We start from the raw sequence: 19,935 nt of genomic DNA on the forward strand, positions 1-19,935 counted from the left end.
TCACAACCTGCTCTGTGCTCATCAAGATGTACTTGGTGGTGTACTCCTAATACCTATATATTTATGTCTACATGGCACCCTGTAGTACAACAGGTGAACGTGACACCAATAGTTCCCCGTCACTAAACTGGAGGTGAGGAGCAGAAACTGTTGGTGGCCCATCTGAGAATGATGACTGCTGAGAACGGGGACTCGCAGCCGACCTGCATGATGCTAGAGCAATGGTTTTCTTGAGACCAAGAGTGATGCTTGACCAGCTCCTCAACAAGCTGCACGGAAGGGAGCTGGCTGCTCGACCTCCTGCTTGGACTCACGGTCTTCTTGTTTCACTCAATGAACAGCCAATGAAATGGAGTCTAGAGCAACTTAAGGGTTGCCATCTGCCTAAGTGGGCCTCCAGTCATGCCTCCGTGTGAGCGTCCATGTGGGTCTCCACGCACTCCAGCTCTTCCACCATCATTTCTGCATTCACGACGATGACAAGCTAGTGAACAAGTGATCAGCAAGGAAACCCAAAAAAACTCTTCCTAAACCTAATGCAATCATGAATCGAAGGGATCTACCCCTAACACGGAATCTACACGTGCAGAGACTGTCAGAAAATTTTGCAGGTTTCCCAGGCTCTAATACCATCTGTAACGCTAATAACATTGTTGTGAAAGAGTAAGGCTTCTAGTATTGTGCAATGTTGGGGTAAAGGCGTTATGCCCACCCTTATAGTGTGTACAAGCCCATAAGTTATAGTACATAGTACACTTAGTACTTTTAATGTACTAAGTGCACTATGTGTACTAGTGCAATATACATGTGTGATAGGGGAGTCACACACTCATGCTTTTATGAGTTGACTTATCCCCACAACTCTCTCTCTCTCTCTCCCTTGCTTCTCTGTGTATGTCTCCCATGAATGAACTCTAAACCCTAATTACAGGTTTCTCCCCATCAACTGGTATCAGAGCAAGGTCGCCTTCTGAATCTTTCTTGGAGCTGGTCGCCTGCTGAATCTCTGACAGAACTGCCTGTATTTTTCTTGATCTCTGCCCAGCCAGTAAGCGTGGGCTGGCTCAACTGCTGCCCCTTCCACTCAGGCGCAGCCAATCAAGCGAAGAAGCAGCAACATCTGAGCGAACAGCAGCCAAGGCAGACAGGCATCAATAGCAGCGCTAATCGTGTAGCGCTGCTAGGCGGAGACGGCGAAGGCAGCAACCAGGCGTGTTAAGCGCGTGAGTGAGCGTAGGCGAAGGAGCTTGTAGTAGCGACCAGATATACGCAGGCGAAGCAACATCACTACCCAATTTGCGTGTAGCGCGTAAGTGCGCTAGGCGAGCGAAGCGCTACCAGGCGGGCGTTGCATCACAACGCAGGCGACAAGCGGATTTGATCGGCTGGTCCACAAAACGGGCAAAGGCAGCATAGCGAGGATGTCAGCTCTACACAGCGCCAGGCGTTGAGCGAAGGCTGCTGGGCATATGTCGTCGGCTGCTGTGCGCATGCTGACACTTTGTACATGCTCTGCCGCTACTGATGCTCGACGTCGAACTGCTGCTGCTGGTCGTCAACGCCTCCCGTATACTTGCTGCGCAGCCAATCTTCTAGCAGGCGACTTGGCGACTCTCCTCCAAGCAGCAACTGGGTTGAGAGAGCAGCAGCAACTGCATAAGCATCAACATCAGCAAAACCCCCTCCTGCAACAGAAATCAACCTGCAAATCAGAGAAATTCTGAAATTTCAGAGGTATTCTGCTTCAAATTTTTTTTTGGATTTGCAATTGAGCAAATACAGTAATCAATTGAGCAGGTACAGGTGCCCAATTGCTCAATTTTGAGCAAAATTGGCAAAATCAGGTGACATTGGTCACAATCAGGATCAATTTGCAGGAAATTGGTCAAATCAGGTTCAATTTGCAGGAAATTGGATGTCGAAATTTGGGGCTTTTGATGTAATTGTGCAATTAAGCACTCATACATGCTGTATGATGTGAAAAATCGCACATTTGGGCAAAAACGCAGCAAATTGCAGCAAATTGCAGTGCAAATCAAGGGGCTTTTGTGCCGATTTGGTTGATTTGCATGCAGGCAATCGCATTTGATGCTGTGGATAATGTGCTGATGCCTTACAAGCACTCAATGTGCCTGTAAATCAAGGGGCTTTCATGTATTTGATGTATATGTGGCCAGGGGGAAGCATCGTGAACACTCTGGATGCCTTCATGTGCGCCAATGTACCATGCATGATCAGAAATTGATCTCAAATCAAGGGGCTTTTCAAGTTTGTATGCTTGTTGAGCTTGGCAAAGCAGCAGGCAAGACATTTATGCCTTGAATCCTCAAAAATCAGCTTGCAGTCAAGGGGCTTTTGCCCAATTTCTGTTCGGGACTGTTTTATGCAGTGTTCGTGACTGTAAGAATCTGATTTTCACTCATTTGGACAGCCAGGAGAGCATTTATTGCTACTGTACCTGCTGGTACAGATTTGGCACAGCTTTGTGCATGTTTTGGCATGGCTGTACACTGTTTTGAGTGATCAAAAGGTTCAAATTCAGCTGCTGAAATTGCCGGTACAGGTTTGGTACATCATTGGTGAGCGCTTAGTACTGCTGTACAGTACTTTCGAAGGGCAAAAGAGCACATTCAAGGTGCTGTCCAAAATCTGCAGCAACCAGATTTTGGTGTTTTCATCACAAAAAGTGGGAGAAAAGTTGCATTCTTACTTCCGCAGTGGGAGATAAAGCTTGGGAGAAAAACTGTGAGCACTTTGTGTGCTTTTGGTGCAGAATTTGTACATTTGCAGGGAGTCAGGCATTAAAGGTTGCATATTGCTATGGCAACCACAGGTGAGAGCTCTTCATTGCTTCACATCAAGAAGCTTGAAGGCTCGCAGAATTATGATATTTGGCAAACCCAGTGCTACAATGTGTTGCTTCAGAAAAAGCAGCACAAGCCTATCAAAGAAAGGGGTGTGATGCCCGCTTCTCTTACAGCTGAAGAGTGGGAAGATATGGATGAGCTGGCAAGATCTACTATCATGTTGTCTGTGTCAGACTCATTACTTTTCAGCATTCGTGAAGAGAAGACAGCTTGGGGAATGTGGCAGAGATTGCAGGACTTGTATGCCCAACAAAGTGCCTCAAGCAAAGTGTATTGGTTGAAGAAACTCATAGGTCTTCAGATGAAGGAAGGGGCTTCTATGACAGCCCATCTCAATGAGTTTAATGGTATTGTCAGCCAGGTTATAAATCAAAAGTTGGCAATGGACGATGAGTTCAAAGCCACTTTTTTGTTATGCACTTTGCCAGAGAGTTGGGACACATTCAGGACAGCCACTAGCAATTCGAATGCTATGCTGTCATATGCAGATGTTGAGGGTGCTCTTCTTCAAGAAGAGATGAACAGGAAAAACAACTCTGTTGGCAAGTCTAATGCAATGAATGCACGTGGGAGATCCCATCAAAGGGGGAAAAGCCAAGAAAGGGGAAGGAGCAAGTCTCGCTCCAAAAAGGATTTGGAATGCCATTATTGTGGCAAGAAGGGACACATTAAAAAACAATGCTACAAATGGAAAAATGATCAAAAGGAAAAGGGAAAAGGCAAAGACAAAGAGAAAGACGAAGCCAAAGATGTAAAGCCGAAGGGCAAAAGTGGAGTCAAGATCGAAGAAATCAATGTGTCACATGCAGGTGGCAGTGAGGATGAGGTCCTCTTTACGTCTTCACTTGATGCCCATTCACTTCTTACAGGTGGTCATGGTATGCACTCATGGATCATTGATTCAGGTGCCTCCTTTCATGTCACAGGTTGCAGAGACTTGTTTGTCAGGTACACTGCTGGCAATGAAGGAGTGGTTTATTTGGGTGATAACCATGCATGCAAAATTCTTGGCAGAGGTGATGTGAGGCTTGTATTTTCAGATGGCTCACAGCTTATGCTCCATGATGTCAGGCATGTGCCTGAGATCAAGAAGAATCTGCTTTTTACTGGACAGCTTGATGATGCTGATTATGTTACCACATTTGGTCGTGGAAAGTGGAAGATTAGTAAGGGCTCACTGGTTGTTGCCAGAGGCTCTAAGGTGGACACTCTTTATTTCATGCATGCAGGTGTTTGTCACCATGCTAATGTAAATGCAACCGAGCTGCCGGAAATTTCTATGTGGCATAGCCGGTTGGGACACATGAGTGTCAAAGGAATGGAGCAATTGTCTCGTTTGGGTTACTTGCCTTCTCTAAAGTTTTCAAGTTTTCAATTTTGTGAGCATTGTATATATGGTAGGCAACTACAGTGCCCCCACAAGAAAGCTCTTGGACAGAAAGATGCTCAGTTAGAGCTTGTGCATACAGATGTATGTGAGATGCCTCAGCTTTCTTTGGGAGGGGCAAAGTACTTTGTGTCTTTTATTGATGATGCCACACGCAAGGTGTGGGTCTATCCTCTTCGTTTGAAGAGTGATACATTCTCAGTGTTTCAGAAGTTTGTTGCTCATGTTGAGAATCAAACTGGCAAAACACTGAAGGCTTTGCGTTCCGACAATGGTGGAGAGTATACGTCCAAACAGTTTCAGGACTTTTGTGATGCTAAAGGCATCAAGAGGGAGCTCTCTACTCCTTATGATCCTCCACAAAACGGGACAGCAGAGAGGATGAACAGGACCATACAGGAGAAGGTCCGTTCTATGTTGTCACATGCTGCATTACCTCATGGTTTTTGGGCTGAAGCTGTTATGACAGCCGTTCACCTTATAAACAGGTCACCTAACACGAGGCTTGGTGGGAAAGTGCCAGAAGAAGTATGGACAGGGAAGCCTCCGTCATACAAGCACTTGAGAGTGTTTGGTTGCGTTGCGTACGTGCACATACGCAGGGAAATGCGCACCAAACTTGATCCTAAGTCTCACAAATGCATATTCCTAGGATATGGTGACAGAGGTGAAATGGGGTATAGACTTTGGGATCCCATAAATAGAAAGATCATACGCAGCAATGATGTCATTTTTGATGAAACATGCATGTATAAGGAGCCTGCAAGGCAACAGGAGCCTGGCAGAGTCATCTTTGATGATGATGGACATCATGGACAACAACAAAGGGCTGTAAATCAGCCATTACAGCAGGAAAACCAGCCCTTAAATGGTGCTGAAAATGGTCCAAATGGACAGCCAGATATGGCAGAAGATATCCCTATGGATATACCACAGTTAGAGGAGATACCGGGCATGATTTTTCAGCCTTATGGCATGGAACAGGAGCCACCAATGGGTGATATGCAGGCTGGACAGCAACCTGCAAATGATGGTCATTGGGTACGGAGGTCCACTAGACCCTCTAGAGCCCCTGACAGGTTTGTTCCAGGGGTTGACTACTTGATGCTCACTGACTGTGGGGAGCCCTCATGTTATAAAGAGGCTTTACAGAGGGCAGACAAGGCTCTATGGGAGCGTGCCATGAAGTCAGAGATGGATTCTCTGCATAAAAATGGAACATGGAAGTTGGTGCCTTTGCCTGCAGGTAAGAAGGTTTTGCCATGCAAGTGGGTATACAGGCTCAAAGTTGCATCAGATGCAAAGCCAAGATACAAAGCCAGGTTAGTGGCTAAGGGCTTTAAGCAGGAATATGGTGTGGACTTTGATGAGATCTTCTCTCCAGTGGTCAAAATGACCACACTTAGAGCTGTGTTGGCTTTGGTTGCGCATGATGATCTGGACTTGATTCAGATGGATGTGAAGACTGCTTTTCTTCACGGTGATCTCCATGAGGAGATATATATGCAGCAGCCAGAGGGTTATGCAGTAAGTGGAAAGGAGAAGCTTGTATGCAAGCTGAAAAAGAGTCTTTATGGGCTCAAACAGGCACCAAGAGAATGGTATCATAAATTTGATACATTCATGAAATCTCAGAAATTCAGGAGAAGTGACATAGATCACTGCTTGTACACCAAGAAAGCTTTGGATGGCAGTCTCTTGATTCTCATTTTGTATGTTGATGATATGTTGATTGCCGGGAAATCTCGTAAAGAGATGGATGCTTTGAAGCAGAGGCTGCATCAAACCTTTGATATGAAGGATTTGGGTGATGCTAATCACATCTTGGGTATGCGGATACTTCGGGACAGAAATCAGCATGTGTTGTATTTGTCTCAGAAGGAATACATTGGCAAAGTCTTGCAGAGGTTCAATATGGACGGGGGGAAGAAGGCTAGTACTCCTTTGCCTCCATATGTGAAACTCAGTGCTATGGACAGCCCACAGTCAGATAGAGACAGGGCTGATATGGCCAAGATTCCGTATGCTTCAGCTTGTGGCAGTCTCATGTATGCCATGGTTGCTACTAGGCCGGACATTGCATTTGCAGTGGGAGTGGTTTCTAGATACATGGCCAACCCTGGCAAGAAGCATTGGGAAGCAGTGAAAGGTGTCATGAGATACCTGAAGGGCACACAGGATTTGTGCATTTGCTTTGGCAAACAGGATGCATTAGTGCATGGTTACACGGATTCGGATTATGCCGGTCATCCAGATAACCGGAAGTCTACTACCGGTTATGTATTTACATTCACAGGAGGTGCTGTGTCATGGATATCCAGGATGCAGAAGTGCACTGCCTTATCTACTACAGAGGCCGAGTATATTGCAGCCACAGAGGCTTGCAAGGAGGCATTATGGCTATCTCGGTTAGTGGTTGATTTGGGTTATACAGGGGATATTCCATTGTTGCATTGTGACAGTCAGAGTGCCATTCAGTTGGCAAAGAACCCTGTTTTTCATGCAAAGACGAAGCATGTGGATGTGAAGTATCACTTCATCAGAGAGGTGATAGAGAACAAGCAAATTCAGCTTGTTAAGATTCATACGGATGACAACCCGGCTGATCTGTTGACGAAGAGTTTGCCTCCGGAGCGGTTTGCTCATTGCAGACACTTGATGGGCATTGGATGAGGCCATTTTCAGCCTTGATATGGCCTTGTATATTATCATGTACATGCTGATTTTTTCTTTTCCTTTACTTAAGGGCACTTTGCCTTTAAGTGGGAGGTTGTTGGGGTAAAGGCGTTATGCCCACCCTTATAGTGTGTACAAGCCCATAAGTTATAGTACATAGTACACTTAGTACTTTTAATGTACTAAGTGCACTATGTGTACTAGTGCAATATACATGTGTGATAGGGGAGTCACACACTCATGCTTTTATGAGTTGACTTATCCCCACAACTCTCTCTCTCTCTCTCCCTTGCTTCTCTGTGTATGTCTCCCATGAATGAACTCTAAACCCTAATTACAGGTTTCTCCCCATCAGTGCAAGAGCAGTGAATTACATTCAAATGCAATCACACCTACACACTTAATCGCTTGAAGCTTGGTCTTCAATGTCAGATAGATGGGGCTGATGGAGATCTACAAACTATTAAGTAAGCATTGGTGGGATGCGTTAGGCTGGTCCAGCAGCAATGCAACACTTACGACCTCAATAAGGTTTGCTTCGTGCAGCACTGAGATGAACAGTTCATCGTTGACAGAGAACGCTTCAACTGCAGCCTGCAGCCTGCAGCCTGCAGGGAGAAGTGAATGTGTAAGGAATGCCCCACCCATTCTTTTATATCTGAAAAATAGACGAAAATCGCGAAAAGTGCGAAAATCATAAGACTTATAGTTAAAATCTCAATTTACTTTATCTGCAACCAGAAAATTAGCTTTTTAGCTTTCACACATTACTTGTAATGTCAGGTGCCTACTAGGATGGTCAGTCCCTTCCAAATAATTCACAGGCAAATAATCCCACTCAAATTGCAAGCATAGAAATTTCACACATGGCTCACTATCATGCATGACAACCGAATGGAGAGCTCTTTGCAGATGCACAAATGCAAAGAGCTCTGACAAAGCACTGTATTCAAGTGCCCATTCTCAAGCATCTCCATCCAGACTCACCAGATAAGAGACATCAAATCCAATATGAACTCATCAGATTGAACATCCATCACTGTAGTGTCTGCCAATAGTAAAATCAAACGAGGCAATGTCACCTAGTGCCCCTCCTCGCGACACCTCATCGATGCCATCTGAGGCTGATAGTACATTTCGAGCCCTGGGCCTTGCTTGTCTTGGGAGTTGGGGCGAAGATGAATTACTTGGCACAGCAGACCACTAGTGTGACACCACCCAACCCCCAATAGGTTACATGTAGTAATATTTCCAAAACCACAATTTTTTTTTCAAAAGAACCTACCAACTAAGCATTTCCATCTCCCACAATCCTCTAAGGCAACCCATGAGGTCAGCATGCTTCTTGAATAATGGCCTTGCTTCCTCCTCAGCATAGCATCTCGTTTCCTTGGACTTGGGTGTGACTATTTTGCTCATATGATCAACAATTATAAAGCAATCTACCTTGCTAAAGAATAAAGTTTGGGCACACTCTTATGTGTAGAGTATGTATTTCATGATGTGGAATAATGCTTTGGCCTCATGGTCCTTAGTCATTTCTCCTATTCATACATTTGAAATGACCCTGTATTGATAATTATGTACTAAACGAAACCATAACTAGTCAAGACTTCAAACCATGGCTTGCTATCAGAATAATGCTTGCTCATACCACTTAAATGTAACTATTGGACAACGAACTGATGCTAAAAGCATACACCATTTTTAAAACAGACCTGACATATAGCAAAAAAACCCCACAAGAAAAAAAAACTCACCAGCCGTCTCCGTCGGCGCAGCCTGCGAGGCTGTGCTGGTGTACTCCCAGCAGGATTGCATGCATTTACTTTCAGCCCTGATGGGTACTCCTGAAATAAACAGGGCCGAACAAAAAGTTAAGTACACCTCCCTTTTGGTATTCTGTATGGCTTGATGTACATACATATACACATGTATACCTCCCTTATGCATATATACATAAGTATACCTCCCTTTTGGTATTCTGTATGGCTTGATGTACATACATATAAACATGTATACCTCCCTTATGCATATATACACATGCACATACACAATATACACATGCATGTATATACATGTACATGTACATGCCCTTACAAAGTTTTGTATACATACAGACTTACAACATAGACATATGCCATATACATATGCATATATTATACACAACATATACCTCCCTTTTGGACATACATACAACACATACATACACAGGTATAAACACTGTAAACCTCTCTTTTGGAAATACATACAAGTATACAACACATACACCATATACATATATAGATACACATGTATACACACACACATCTCTCTTTTGTATGTGTGTACATACATACATACATACCTATACACATGAATGCATATGGAATTTTGTATGAAGAGCTATAACCTCCCTCAGTAAGGATAGTCAATTAGTGTCATACCCATTGCACCAGATGGTAATCCTCTCGTATGATGCAATGATGCTGAAGTGTCTTGGGAAATTGTCAAACCCATGGATCGAGTGTCTAGATACCCAGCAGAGTAAGTTTGGTCAGAGGCTTCGTGTGTATGAACCCATATATGATGGCACTAGTGACACCATCCGAAAAGGGCAAAATTTAGGGCCAAGCCTAGGGCTGTGAACAGCCCATAGGTGTCATCATTTGGGCATTCTCCGCGCTTTGGACCTATGGACGAGCCCAATAGTGTGAAAATGATGCATAGCTAGCAGGGGACTTATGTCTCTACCCCAAGGGTCATGTGGATTGGCACCTAGTGGTAGAGGACTTATGTCTACACCACGGGCAAAAGGATTGGATCTTGTAGGCCTGGCGACGTTGGTCCATGCCCATTGTTGCATAGAAACGTGTTTCTAACAATATGAAATTGTATGGAACGTTTTTAGAGTACGGAACGTTTTTTTTAATAATGATCTTTTTTGGACAAAAATGTGAGGCATCGTTTACTATGCACACATACGCGTTTCTGGTTTTTTGTGCACCGCATTTTTTTTTGGCTCCTGTACAGCCTGTGTTGCTGCCCGTATAGGTCATACCTGCTCCTGTAGGACTCTCTGTTGGTCCTAGGCCTCTTTTGAGTCTTCTTGAGGTAAGTCATTGCTATGAAAAACTATTTGTTTCCTCTGCTCAATTTCTTTGTTGTTGCAGCATTGCTCTGCTTTAGAGGATCTTTGCCCAATTTGTTTCAGCCACAAGTCAAGTCATAGGTGATGTTGGGGCAGGTACTATGTAACTCGCAGCGGTGGTGCCCGGGGGACTAGGGCCTTTGACACACTTGTTGATACCATCAATGCATATTAAAACATTTAAACATGGCCACAGCCTTAACACATATCCATCATCACTTTGCATAAAACATAAAGCTGGACAAAACATCCACAAATGCTGAAAATGGAGCTTGCACGTGTGACACCGCATAGAGGCCGGAATGGGCCGACCCCCCCCTTGGAGTATTTTATTACCCAAGGAGAATAATATCATGTACAAGCTTTGAGGGCCTTACTCTCCCCACGGGAGATGCCGGATTATCCATATACAAATGCCATAACACAACCCAACACGAGGCAACCAAGCCGGAACATAGGTTGTAGAAATGCCGAGCCAACAATATAATCCATATACCTCCGTGTGGGTACTGATTCTTCCCCAAAAACCACGGGTCTTCATGCAATAGAAAGGGTACAGCAAGTACAACTCTCCATTCAGTCGGTACAGCAGGTACAATGGCTGGTACAGCCGGTACAGTGGTTGGTACAGCAAGTACAACAAGTACAAATGCTGGTACAGCAGGTACAGTGGCTGGAACAGCAAGTATAGTGGCTGGTACAGTTGGTACGGTGGCTGGTACAACAGGTACAGTAAGTACAGTGGCTGGTACAGCCAGTACAGTGGCTGGTACAGCAAGTACATTGGCTGGTACAGCCGGTACGGTGGCTGGTACAGCAGGTACAGCAAGTACAAATGCTGGTACAACACATACAATGGCTAGAAATCATAATAAATGATTGAATACCCTTGCCTTTAGTATTTCTTCGCGATGGAAGCCTCCAAAACAGTCCCCAACAGCCGGTATTCTTCATGGGCAGCCTTCAAGAGAAAGAGAAAGAGAGTAGCCATCATTAGAGAAACCTTCAACGGTGGTAGAGGCTAGTGTGCAGCAAGAGAGCCTCCATTAATGAAGAGAGAGCTCTCCAATTTATAGATTTGGGCCTCCCATGAGCTAAAATGGCAAGAGAAGGCTACAATGACAAGTGGAGAGCCACACAATAGCTGAAGTGACAAGTGTGAGGCCACTTGTCTCATTTTGATCCATTTTCTAACAAGTGTCAGGCCACTTGTCTCACTTTGGTCCACTTTCTTGCCACATGTCCCAATCTAAGAGATGGGTCCTTCCATAATCTTTACCTCTAAAAATATCCCAACTGGTAGACATTCTGTCATAGGCACTTTGCCAACTCTTGGTATCTGCTCAATTCCACATGTAATGACGCGAACAGAATTTCCATCGGAGCGGGCCAAAAATAGCAACTCTCCTAAATTTTAGGAGTGTGGTCCTTTGTATTCTAGGATAATCCCCCATTCCCAAAGCTTGTACTTTCCAAATATTTAAACATCCTGGAGTCCACCAGACCCCTTTCAGACTGGGAAATGTCCAGGCTAGTGACATCCTCCCCAACTTCTTAAAAGTTGTCCGCAACTTTAAGCTTCAAGCCATATATTCAAGATATAATCATGTCCCATCGATTGGGCGAGACGAGATAGTCTCAAAAAATCCAATATAACTGAAGAATCCATGTCCCAAAGAAATGGGCGAGACTAAATAAGTCTCCATAATACCAATATCAAAATCATGTCCCAAGATAAATGGGTGAGACAAAACAGTCCCATAAGTCCAGATAGCATAATCCATGCCAATGCATATGAAATTCAACATTTAGAAAACAATGGTATGTCGATGTAGATCACCAAGGAACTGCCTTGACGCCCGGCCCGACTTCAGTGCCCATATTCTCTACCATTGGCTCTATGTTCTACCAAGCAAGGTAGCAACATCTTGAAGAGCACTTAGGAAAAGAGAAATACTGCACAGGGCGGCTAAACAAGGAGTCCTGAAAACAATCACTCGCAGGCATAGATAACCTGGTGTTCCATAAGCATTTCTGCTACACATAGTTTATAGGCATTTCGGCCACCAACTCACACTATGTTCCCTTCCATCTGCTCTCTATTGTTCCACCCACACATGGTAGAAACAATCTTCAAGAGAGCACGTAGGACAAGAGAACACTACACAAGGTAAGTGAACCATGAGTTCCATAAGTCCAATGCATCCCAAATAAAGGGAGCCAAAAAGAATAATCCATCCCAGTAAAAGAGAGCCATAAACATAATCCATAAACCTAAGGATGGATCCAAATTCCTAGAAAAGAAGTCCAGGAATCCATACACCTGTATACCATAATCCTTGTATACCATAACTCTTACCACATACTCCGTGCTAACCACACACCTTGGAGTAGAGGTGAACTTAATCCATAAAAGCATCATATCCATGAGATAACCAAAGATTTCTTCTCTATAAACTCGAACAAATTCGTCCATAGAAATTGCCTGTTAAGCCCAATATCTATATAAATCTCGTCCAAGAAAGAAATCTCCATAGATACATTCCATCCCAATAAAGGGAGCCATGAAAAGAATTCATCCCATTAAAGGGAGCCATAAATAATGTTTCCCTGAAACCATCTCAAGGCAAACAACAACACCTTTCTCCTTGCATAGCTATACAAGGGTTAGTGAACATCAAAAACACTTCATAGCAAAAGCACCAACTTTGCAAACTCAAAGTATACTTAGCTATTCTTTGCCAGGTTGGTCATGAAGCCAACAGAAATATCTCGTCACCATATCCTTAAGATATCTTGAGATATATCTCCATATAGCTTGCCTGTAAGCTTGATAATATAATCCACAATTTCTCTCTCGTCGCCAAAGCTCGCCATAGCGGGAAAATGCAGTTCCTTTCCGGAACGCAATCTGACCATCCACTATCTGTGTGGGAGACTTCCGGAGGCTTCCGGAGGCTAAAAACCAACCGTCCTTCGAGGGACAGGAGTCACTCCGAAAGGGGTAGTCCACCGGCGTCTAAAAACCAACCACACGAGCGAAAAAATTTTCTGGTTTTCTTTGCTGAATCTTTGTCCTTGAAGTGAGCTCTGATACCATTGTAATATGCGGAAGCTTCGGAGAAGGATCGGTACTTCAAAACTCAGAAAACAGCACTCTTTTCGCGACGGAATTAACGCACAAACTGAAAGACGATGTGCAGAAAAATAGAGAGAGAAGGGGAAGATGGAGAAGGACACAGTATTGGGTCCCAATTACCCTCTGTAGGGCCCCCACCACGGATGGTGTATTTGCTTTATTAGAATGATATAAATCTGAAACAAATACAAAGTACTTGACCTTTTCTTGGCTGGAAATCCTGCCCTTGACCTTCAGTCCTTCACCCCTTTGCTTTAGCAATGTTCTTGGCTGTCCTGGCCCTTGTTTGCTTGGAGCACTTGGTGAATTATGAGATGAGTGAAATGATTTATGTCTTGGGTATTTATACCCTCTACTTTATACAGTCGGCTGGCTTCAGGGAGCTCCACGACTGGATTTAATTATTAAAGTGTTTTCACACTATGTTAAACAATGTCCAGCCTGCGCATGCTTCTGGGCAGCACCCTGGCTGCTGGGCATGCTGCGCAGAGGTGTGGGACAGCTCCCTACACCTGGCCGACTAGGTGGGTAGGGTACTAGACCTGGTCGGCTACCTGTCCAGCAGTAGTACAGCTGGCCGACAGCCCCTCCAGCCCAAGCCATGGCTGGTGGGCACAATGTGGGCCCTCCTGGCCCCTTGGGGTTGGTTCTATACCTCCCCCATGCCCACACTAAGAATGCAAATGCAAATCCTCGCACTGGGGTAGCCCTATGGGCTGGCCCCATCTCTACATGCAAACCTACATGCCTACAGAGGCCTGGCATCCAGTTGCAAACCAGATACATAGAACATCTGACATCATTCCAGAGGGAGACTCACAACGCGGACTGGCACTGCTTCATGTGCAGGACAGTGCACACCTGACCTTGGACTCATGTGCAGGACAATGCACACCTGACCTCGGACGACTGAGATGGATCCCTGGCTGACTCGTCCCGGACTGGGCTCACATGGGACCAGTTCACCATCCCAGGTCCTGCACCTTCTGTACAGAAATGTCTACGTGGCATCCAAGTGCGGGATGCACGTGACAATCAGCCCGTCTTCTTCATGTTTGATGATTGTGCAACAGATAATTTCATCTCTACACAGATGAAATTATAGAGATTGGGGACATGGGACCCCAAATTGAAGCAGAGGCAGCTTTTATTGGCAAAGAGGTGCAGGTCACGCATCTTATTAGAAAGTTGTGCATTCATATATAGGGTTATTTGGATCATGAGCATTTCTTGATTGCCCCACTCAATGGATGTGTGATGTATTACTTGGCAAGCCTTGGCATCATCGGCTTGAGCCTCACAAAGAGTATAAAACCAACAGGATCACATTTATGCATAGAGGCCGCATGCATGTTATTGATGCAGGCAAGAAAGGGGATTCCATCCTAGTTGTATCTCACATCCAAATTAATAAGGCAATGAAAAAGAGTCTTTCCGCATACTTGGTTTTTGTATGTGAGGAAGCTGCTCATACTTTATGGGTTGTCGGATTGTACACCTCTTTCTTGTCCCATGGATCCCAATGCCAAGTTATCCAAGGAGGATGATACACTCTTGGTGGATTCCACAGAGTACCGACAGATTCTTGGCTCATTGCTTTACCTTGCCAACACCTGTCCAAACATCTCCTATGCTATGAGTGTCCTCAGTCAATTCTCATCAGCCGCTCGAAGGTCTCATTGGCAGGCAGCTTTGAGAGTTCTTCGTTATCTTCGAGGTACTTCAGATTATGGCATCACCTCCTCTTGTGGTGATGATTTGGTTGGCTTCATAGATTTTGATTAGGCAAGCTGTATTGATACTCGGAGGTCTACATCTAGATATTGCTTCATGCTTGGTTTCTTAGAAGTCTCAAAAGCAGAGGACTGTTTTTGCTTCTTCCACCGAGACTGAGTATAAATCCTACCTTCTCTCCTCTATTGAGACACTTTGGATTCATCAGAGTCTGGAGCATTTGTGTTGTGTTGACACTTCCCTGGTTAATATTTTCTTGGATTCTCATAGTGCTATTGCTCTAGCACAGAATCCTGTGATATGGGGAGGACGATCCAAGCATATTGAAGTGTATTATCATTTTGTACGCGACTGGATCGAGTTGGGCCTTCGTCGCGACTGGCCTACTGTTTAGAGATATCTTCAGAGGACATGGCCATCACTTTGCTGTCTCATTTGACCTCTCAGTATTCAGCTTTCTACTCCTCTTTGATCACCAGTGGGAGGCCTAGTACCATCACATGGGAGGAGCTTGTGACTATGGTCTTGGACCAAGAAGAGCATTTTACGAACCCTCCACAGGGCGGAGGTTCTAAGGCCTTGATTGTCTAGCGGTCGAAAGGCCGTAACAACAACAATAATAAGGGCAAAGGGAAGTCTTCAACAGAGAAGTCTTCTAAGAAGCAACCTGATTCAAAGCGTCATGCTTTGAAGGCCGAGCAGACCTGTAACAATTGTGGTGAGAAAGGCCACAATTGGAGGAAATGTCCTAAGTGGAGTACCGAGAAGAGTGCCGATTCTTCAGCTGCAATTGCCAAGACTCCAGCTTTTGTGCACTTGGAGATCACTTGCCCAATTGAGTCCTCAGGAACCGTCTATCTTACCAGTAATTCAGCGCTTTCTTGTCTAACATCAAGGAGTTAAATTCACATCGACAATCCAGAGAGGTAGATAACTCAAATCGTTAGTGTTTGAAAACAAAGCTAGTGCTGCCAAGCTCTAATCTTTTTCCTTTTACTAGTTGAGCCTCATCCAACTTCAGTATAAGCGATAGGACTCCCTCCGATTCTACATATCACATAAACCAAGCCAAACAACACATGTAATTCATGTCATTGATAAGGTAAATTTGCAAGTTAAACGATAAATGCTCAAACCCAACCTTGATGTGAAACCTTATAGAATCGGATCATATGTCGTTGAAGGTTCTTTAGGTCCACAAAGAGGTTGTTGTATGTGTTGTACTGTACTTCAAGCCTATCCTTGGACTTAGGATCTAAAACCATTGTTGTTTCTACATGAATATACTCACCAAGGATTGATTTAACATCTGCATTGCTTGCCTTCTTTTCTAATGATACTTTGTAGGAAGGAGGAAGAAAGTATCCTCGAATCCCTCGGGTATGATGGACACATGCTTCATCTTTTTGGAGAAGGGAGAGTTGGTTTCACCACCGGGGATACTCTGGAGTGGATTCTCAATAGTGGTGCTTCCAGGCACGTGACTCCTTCTCGAGAGTTTTTACAGGATCTTAAACGGCAATCAGGTCGCATTTTCATTGGTGACAATTCCACTATCCCGATTCACAATGAGGGTAGGATGGAGATTATTCCCGATGGCAAAGGGGGAAAGCATTCTTCTCGTGTTCTTTATGTCCTAGCACTTGGTTTTCATCTTTTGTCAGTGCATGAGGTTTGCAAGACTAGCATCCAGGTGAAGTTTGATGAGCATTTTGTTACTCTACGGGACAAAGCAACAAGCTAGGTTGTATGGGAAGGCGGAGTGGAGAATGGGATCTACAAACTCTTAGCACTCTCTTGTCTGACACGCACTCAAATTAGTGACTTGTGGCGGATGCGCTGCGACGGGCTTTCCGGGTCGAAATGGTGGATGGCTTGCCAAATGTTGGCAACAACAAGCAAGGACATTGTAGTTCTTGCATTTGTGGTAAGTAGCATAGGGAATCTTTTCCGAAGCAGGCTACCAGGCAGGCTTCAAAACCTTTGGAATTGGTACACACTGACTTGTGTGGACCTATGCAAACCCCATCCTTGGGAGGTTCTTTGTACTTTATGCTACTTGTTGATGATTGTAGCAGATTTACATGGGTTTATTTTCTTTCCCAAAAGGACCAAGCCTTTGCTCGGTTCAAGGAGTGGCATGTTATGGTGGAGGAGGAGTTTGGATTGCAGGTAAAGACTCTTCGAGCTAACAAAGGAGGAGAATTCTCTTCTAATGCTTTTGTGCAGTTTTGTGCAGAACATGGCATCAAGCGGGAGCTCGCCAATACAGGTTCACCTTTGGAGAATGGAGTAGTTGAGCATAAGAACCCGACTATGGTGGAGATGGCGCGGACGATGCTGGAGCATCGTGAGATTCCTCGTGCACTTTGGGGAGAGGCTGTGGCTACGGTTGTCCATATCCTCAACCGATCCCCGACGACTTCAATACCAAAGATGACTCCATTTGAGGCTTATTTTGGTAGGAAACCAAATGTCTCCCATTTCTGTGTGTTTGGGAGTGATGCCTATGCCTATGTTCACATTCCAAAGAAGCAACGGAGAAAGCTTGACTCGTAGTCCCAAAAGCTTGTATTTGTGGGATATAACTCTCTTTCCAAAGGCTACAGGTTATACGACACAAAGCGGAACGAGGTTGTTGTCAGCAAAGATGTTGTCTTTGATGAGTAAGTTCCAGCTTCCACTGTTGATGAGCCGCCACTTCTTGGAGAACCAGATGAGTATGAGGATGATTTCCAGTCTATTGTTCCATCTAGACAACCTCAGTCAAATGTAGAGGTTGAGCTCGAGGTTGGAGATGAGCCCCAGCAACAGCAGGAGGCTCCGCATTCTGTTCGAGTACCAAAGTGGTTGTTAGACACCCTTCGGGAGCCAGGTGTTACGAAGCTTCCCTCCGAGTGGACCACACAGAATGGACCTCGAAGATCGCACAAAGTTCGTGACAAAAGCCATTCCGAGGAGCTATTACACGAGAACTATGCTTTGATGTCTCGTATCATTCCGGACAAAGAGCCCACTTTCGTTAAGGAAGCTCTTTCCCAGGAGACTTGGAAGAAAGCCATGCAAGTGGAACTAGATGCCATAGAGAAGAATAACACTTGGGAGTTGGTTCCAAGGCCGTCAAAACGGTCAGTCATGGGTGTCAAGTGGGTCTTCAAGACAATATACGTCTGATAGGTCACTGGACAAGCACAAGGCTAGACTTGTGGCTAAGGGCTATGCTCAGCGGCCTGGCATCGACTATGAGGATACCTTTGCACCGACAGCGAGGATGACCACGATTCGGACTGTTCTTGCCCTTGTCTCTTCTCAACGGTGGCCCGTATATCAGATGGATGTAAAATCTATGTTCCTTAATGGTGACTGAAAGAAAGTGAAGCAAATATAAAGCACACATGCAGGCCCAGGTACAAGACCTGAAAATGCTGGAAACTGATGTTTATTACTGAAATCTAAGCACGAGGGAAGCCCGTAGATGTACAATGGTAAGAAGCAGTACCTGCTACTAATGACCTCAACTAAATGCTGAAAAATGAGATGAACTGGGGGAAAGGGAGTCAGCCCTTATATATTTCCCTAGGATGCTGGTCGGCCAGCTGTAGCAGGCCAACAACATGGCAGTAAAATGCTACAAAAAATGCCTAATTAAGTTATCTGGCTCAATAATGGTAAGCTTCTCTAGACCTGATTCCAATTAGGCAATCTTCACTATCGAAACTCCCCCATACCTCCTCTGGATCTCTATCCACATCTAATGAGCATTACTCCAGGAGGAGACATTGTGCTTGTATGGATGGAGTCATGCAATGGATGATGATAAGACGAGCCCGAGCATCCAATATGCTTCTCAAAGCAGGGTCCACCAAGTGAGGTGTGGAGAGAGCCATCCACAAACCGGCTCCTTCCAGCAACAACTGAGTGTAGAAAGACCAAGAATGATAGTTGGTTGCTGAAAACTTCATGGAGTCATTGACTTAGGGAGGATTGTAGGATGGTATGTGGGTAGGGGTGGGAGTAAGACTTGGATGAGAGAAACTGAGAGAGGAAAGATTGGGAATAGGAACCACCTATGGAGCGGCAAGAGCAGGGGATCCAGGCTGTGATGGTGCTGGAGAATCAACAGGAGAAGGAGCAACAGTAGAGAAACCTCGTGAAGCCATGTCCTCTGACAAGAAACCTTCTTTGAAGAAAGGGGCTGAAAAAAATCAGCAAGTCCTCTCAGGCTGTGCACAGCAAGAGGGAGGGTGGGAAACTGAAAGGAGAGGAAGAAGATCTCTACAAGATGTAGTTCCCTGTCCTCAGCACCTAGAAGAGGGCTTCAGCAATCAGAAAAATCAGCAATCTTTGCTGAAAATTCAGATATACAACGGTCCCAAGTGTCAGATGAAGAAAATGCAGCACCTTCTATGCTGAAATCTGCAGAAAACACAGAAAACTGTCGAAGCCTCTGTGCTCCAAAACAGAAAACGCAGCTTTCTTCTGCTCACAGGTCAGCATTTTGCCCTGATACCATGAAAGAAAGTGAAGCAAATATAAAACACAGATGTAGGCCCAGGTACAAGACCTGTAAATGCTGGAAACTGATGTTTATTGCTGAAAGCTGAGCCTGAAAGCTGAGCACGAGGGAAGCCCATAGGTGCTGTACAATGGTAAGAAGCAGTAGCAGCTGCTAATGACCTCAACTGAATGCTGAAAAATGAGATGAACTGGGGAAAGGGAGTCAGCCCTTATATATTCCCCCAGGATGCTAGTCGGATAGTTGTAGTAGGCCGACAGCATGGTAGTAGCATAAAATGCTACAAAAAATGCCTAAAAATACAAAAAAATGGTAGAAAAATGCTGAATAATCTCTGCTAAGATATGCCAATGTAGGGCCTCATAAATGGCCAATACAAGCATGAAAAAAAAGTGATGTAGACCCTATGGAAATGATATAAACCAACATGACTTGCAAGAGGAGGTGTATGTTGAGCTGCCTCCAGGCTTTGAGGTTTCGGGATTA

General features: G+C 44.7%; 1 protein-coding gene across 1 annotated transcript in view; it reads right to left on the reverse strand.

The window, feature by feature from the left end:
* Positions 1–19,935, reverse strand: part of LOC147609922 (uncharacterized) — a 42,521-nt gene that overhangs the window by 15,919 nt on the left and 6,667 nt on the right. The window contains exon 3 of the mRNA XM_086786695.1: positions 8,691–8,780. Within this exon, the coding sequence (XP_086642821.1) occupies positions 8,691–8,780 (90 nt within the window). The remainder of the gene's footprint in view (positions 1–8,690; positions 8,781–19,935) is intronic.

Source organism: Cibotium barometz, chromosome 50 (genome assembly GCF_041138505.1).
Source record: "Cibotium barometz isolate CiBa-2024 chromosome 50, ASM4113850v1, whole genome shotgun sequence".
NCBI lineage: Eukaryota > Viridiplantae > Streptophyta > Polypodiopsida > Cyatheales > Cibotiaceae > Cibotium > Cibotium barometz.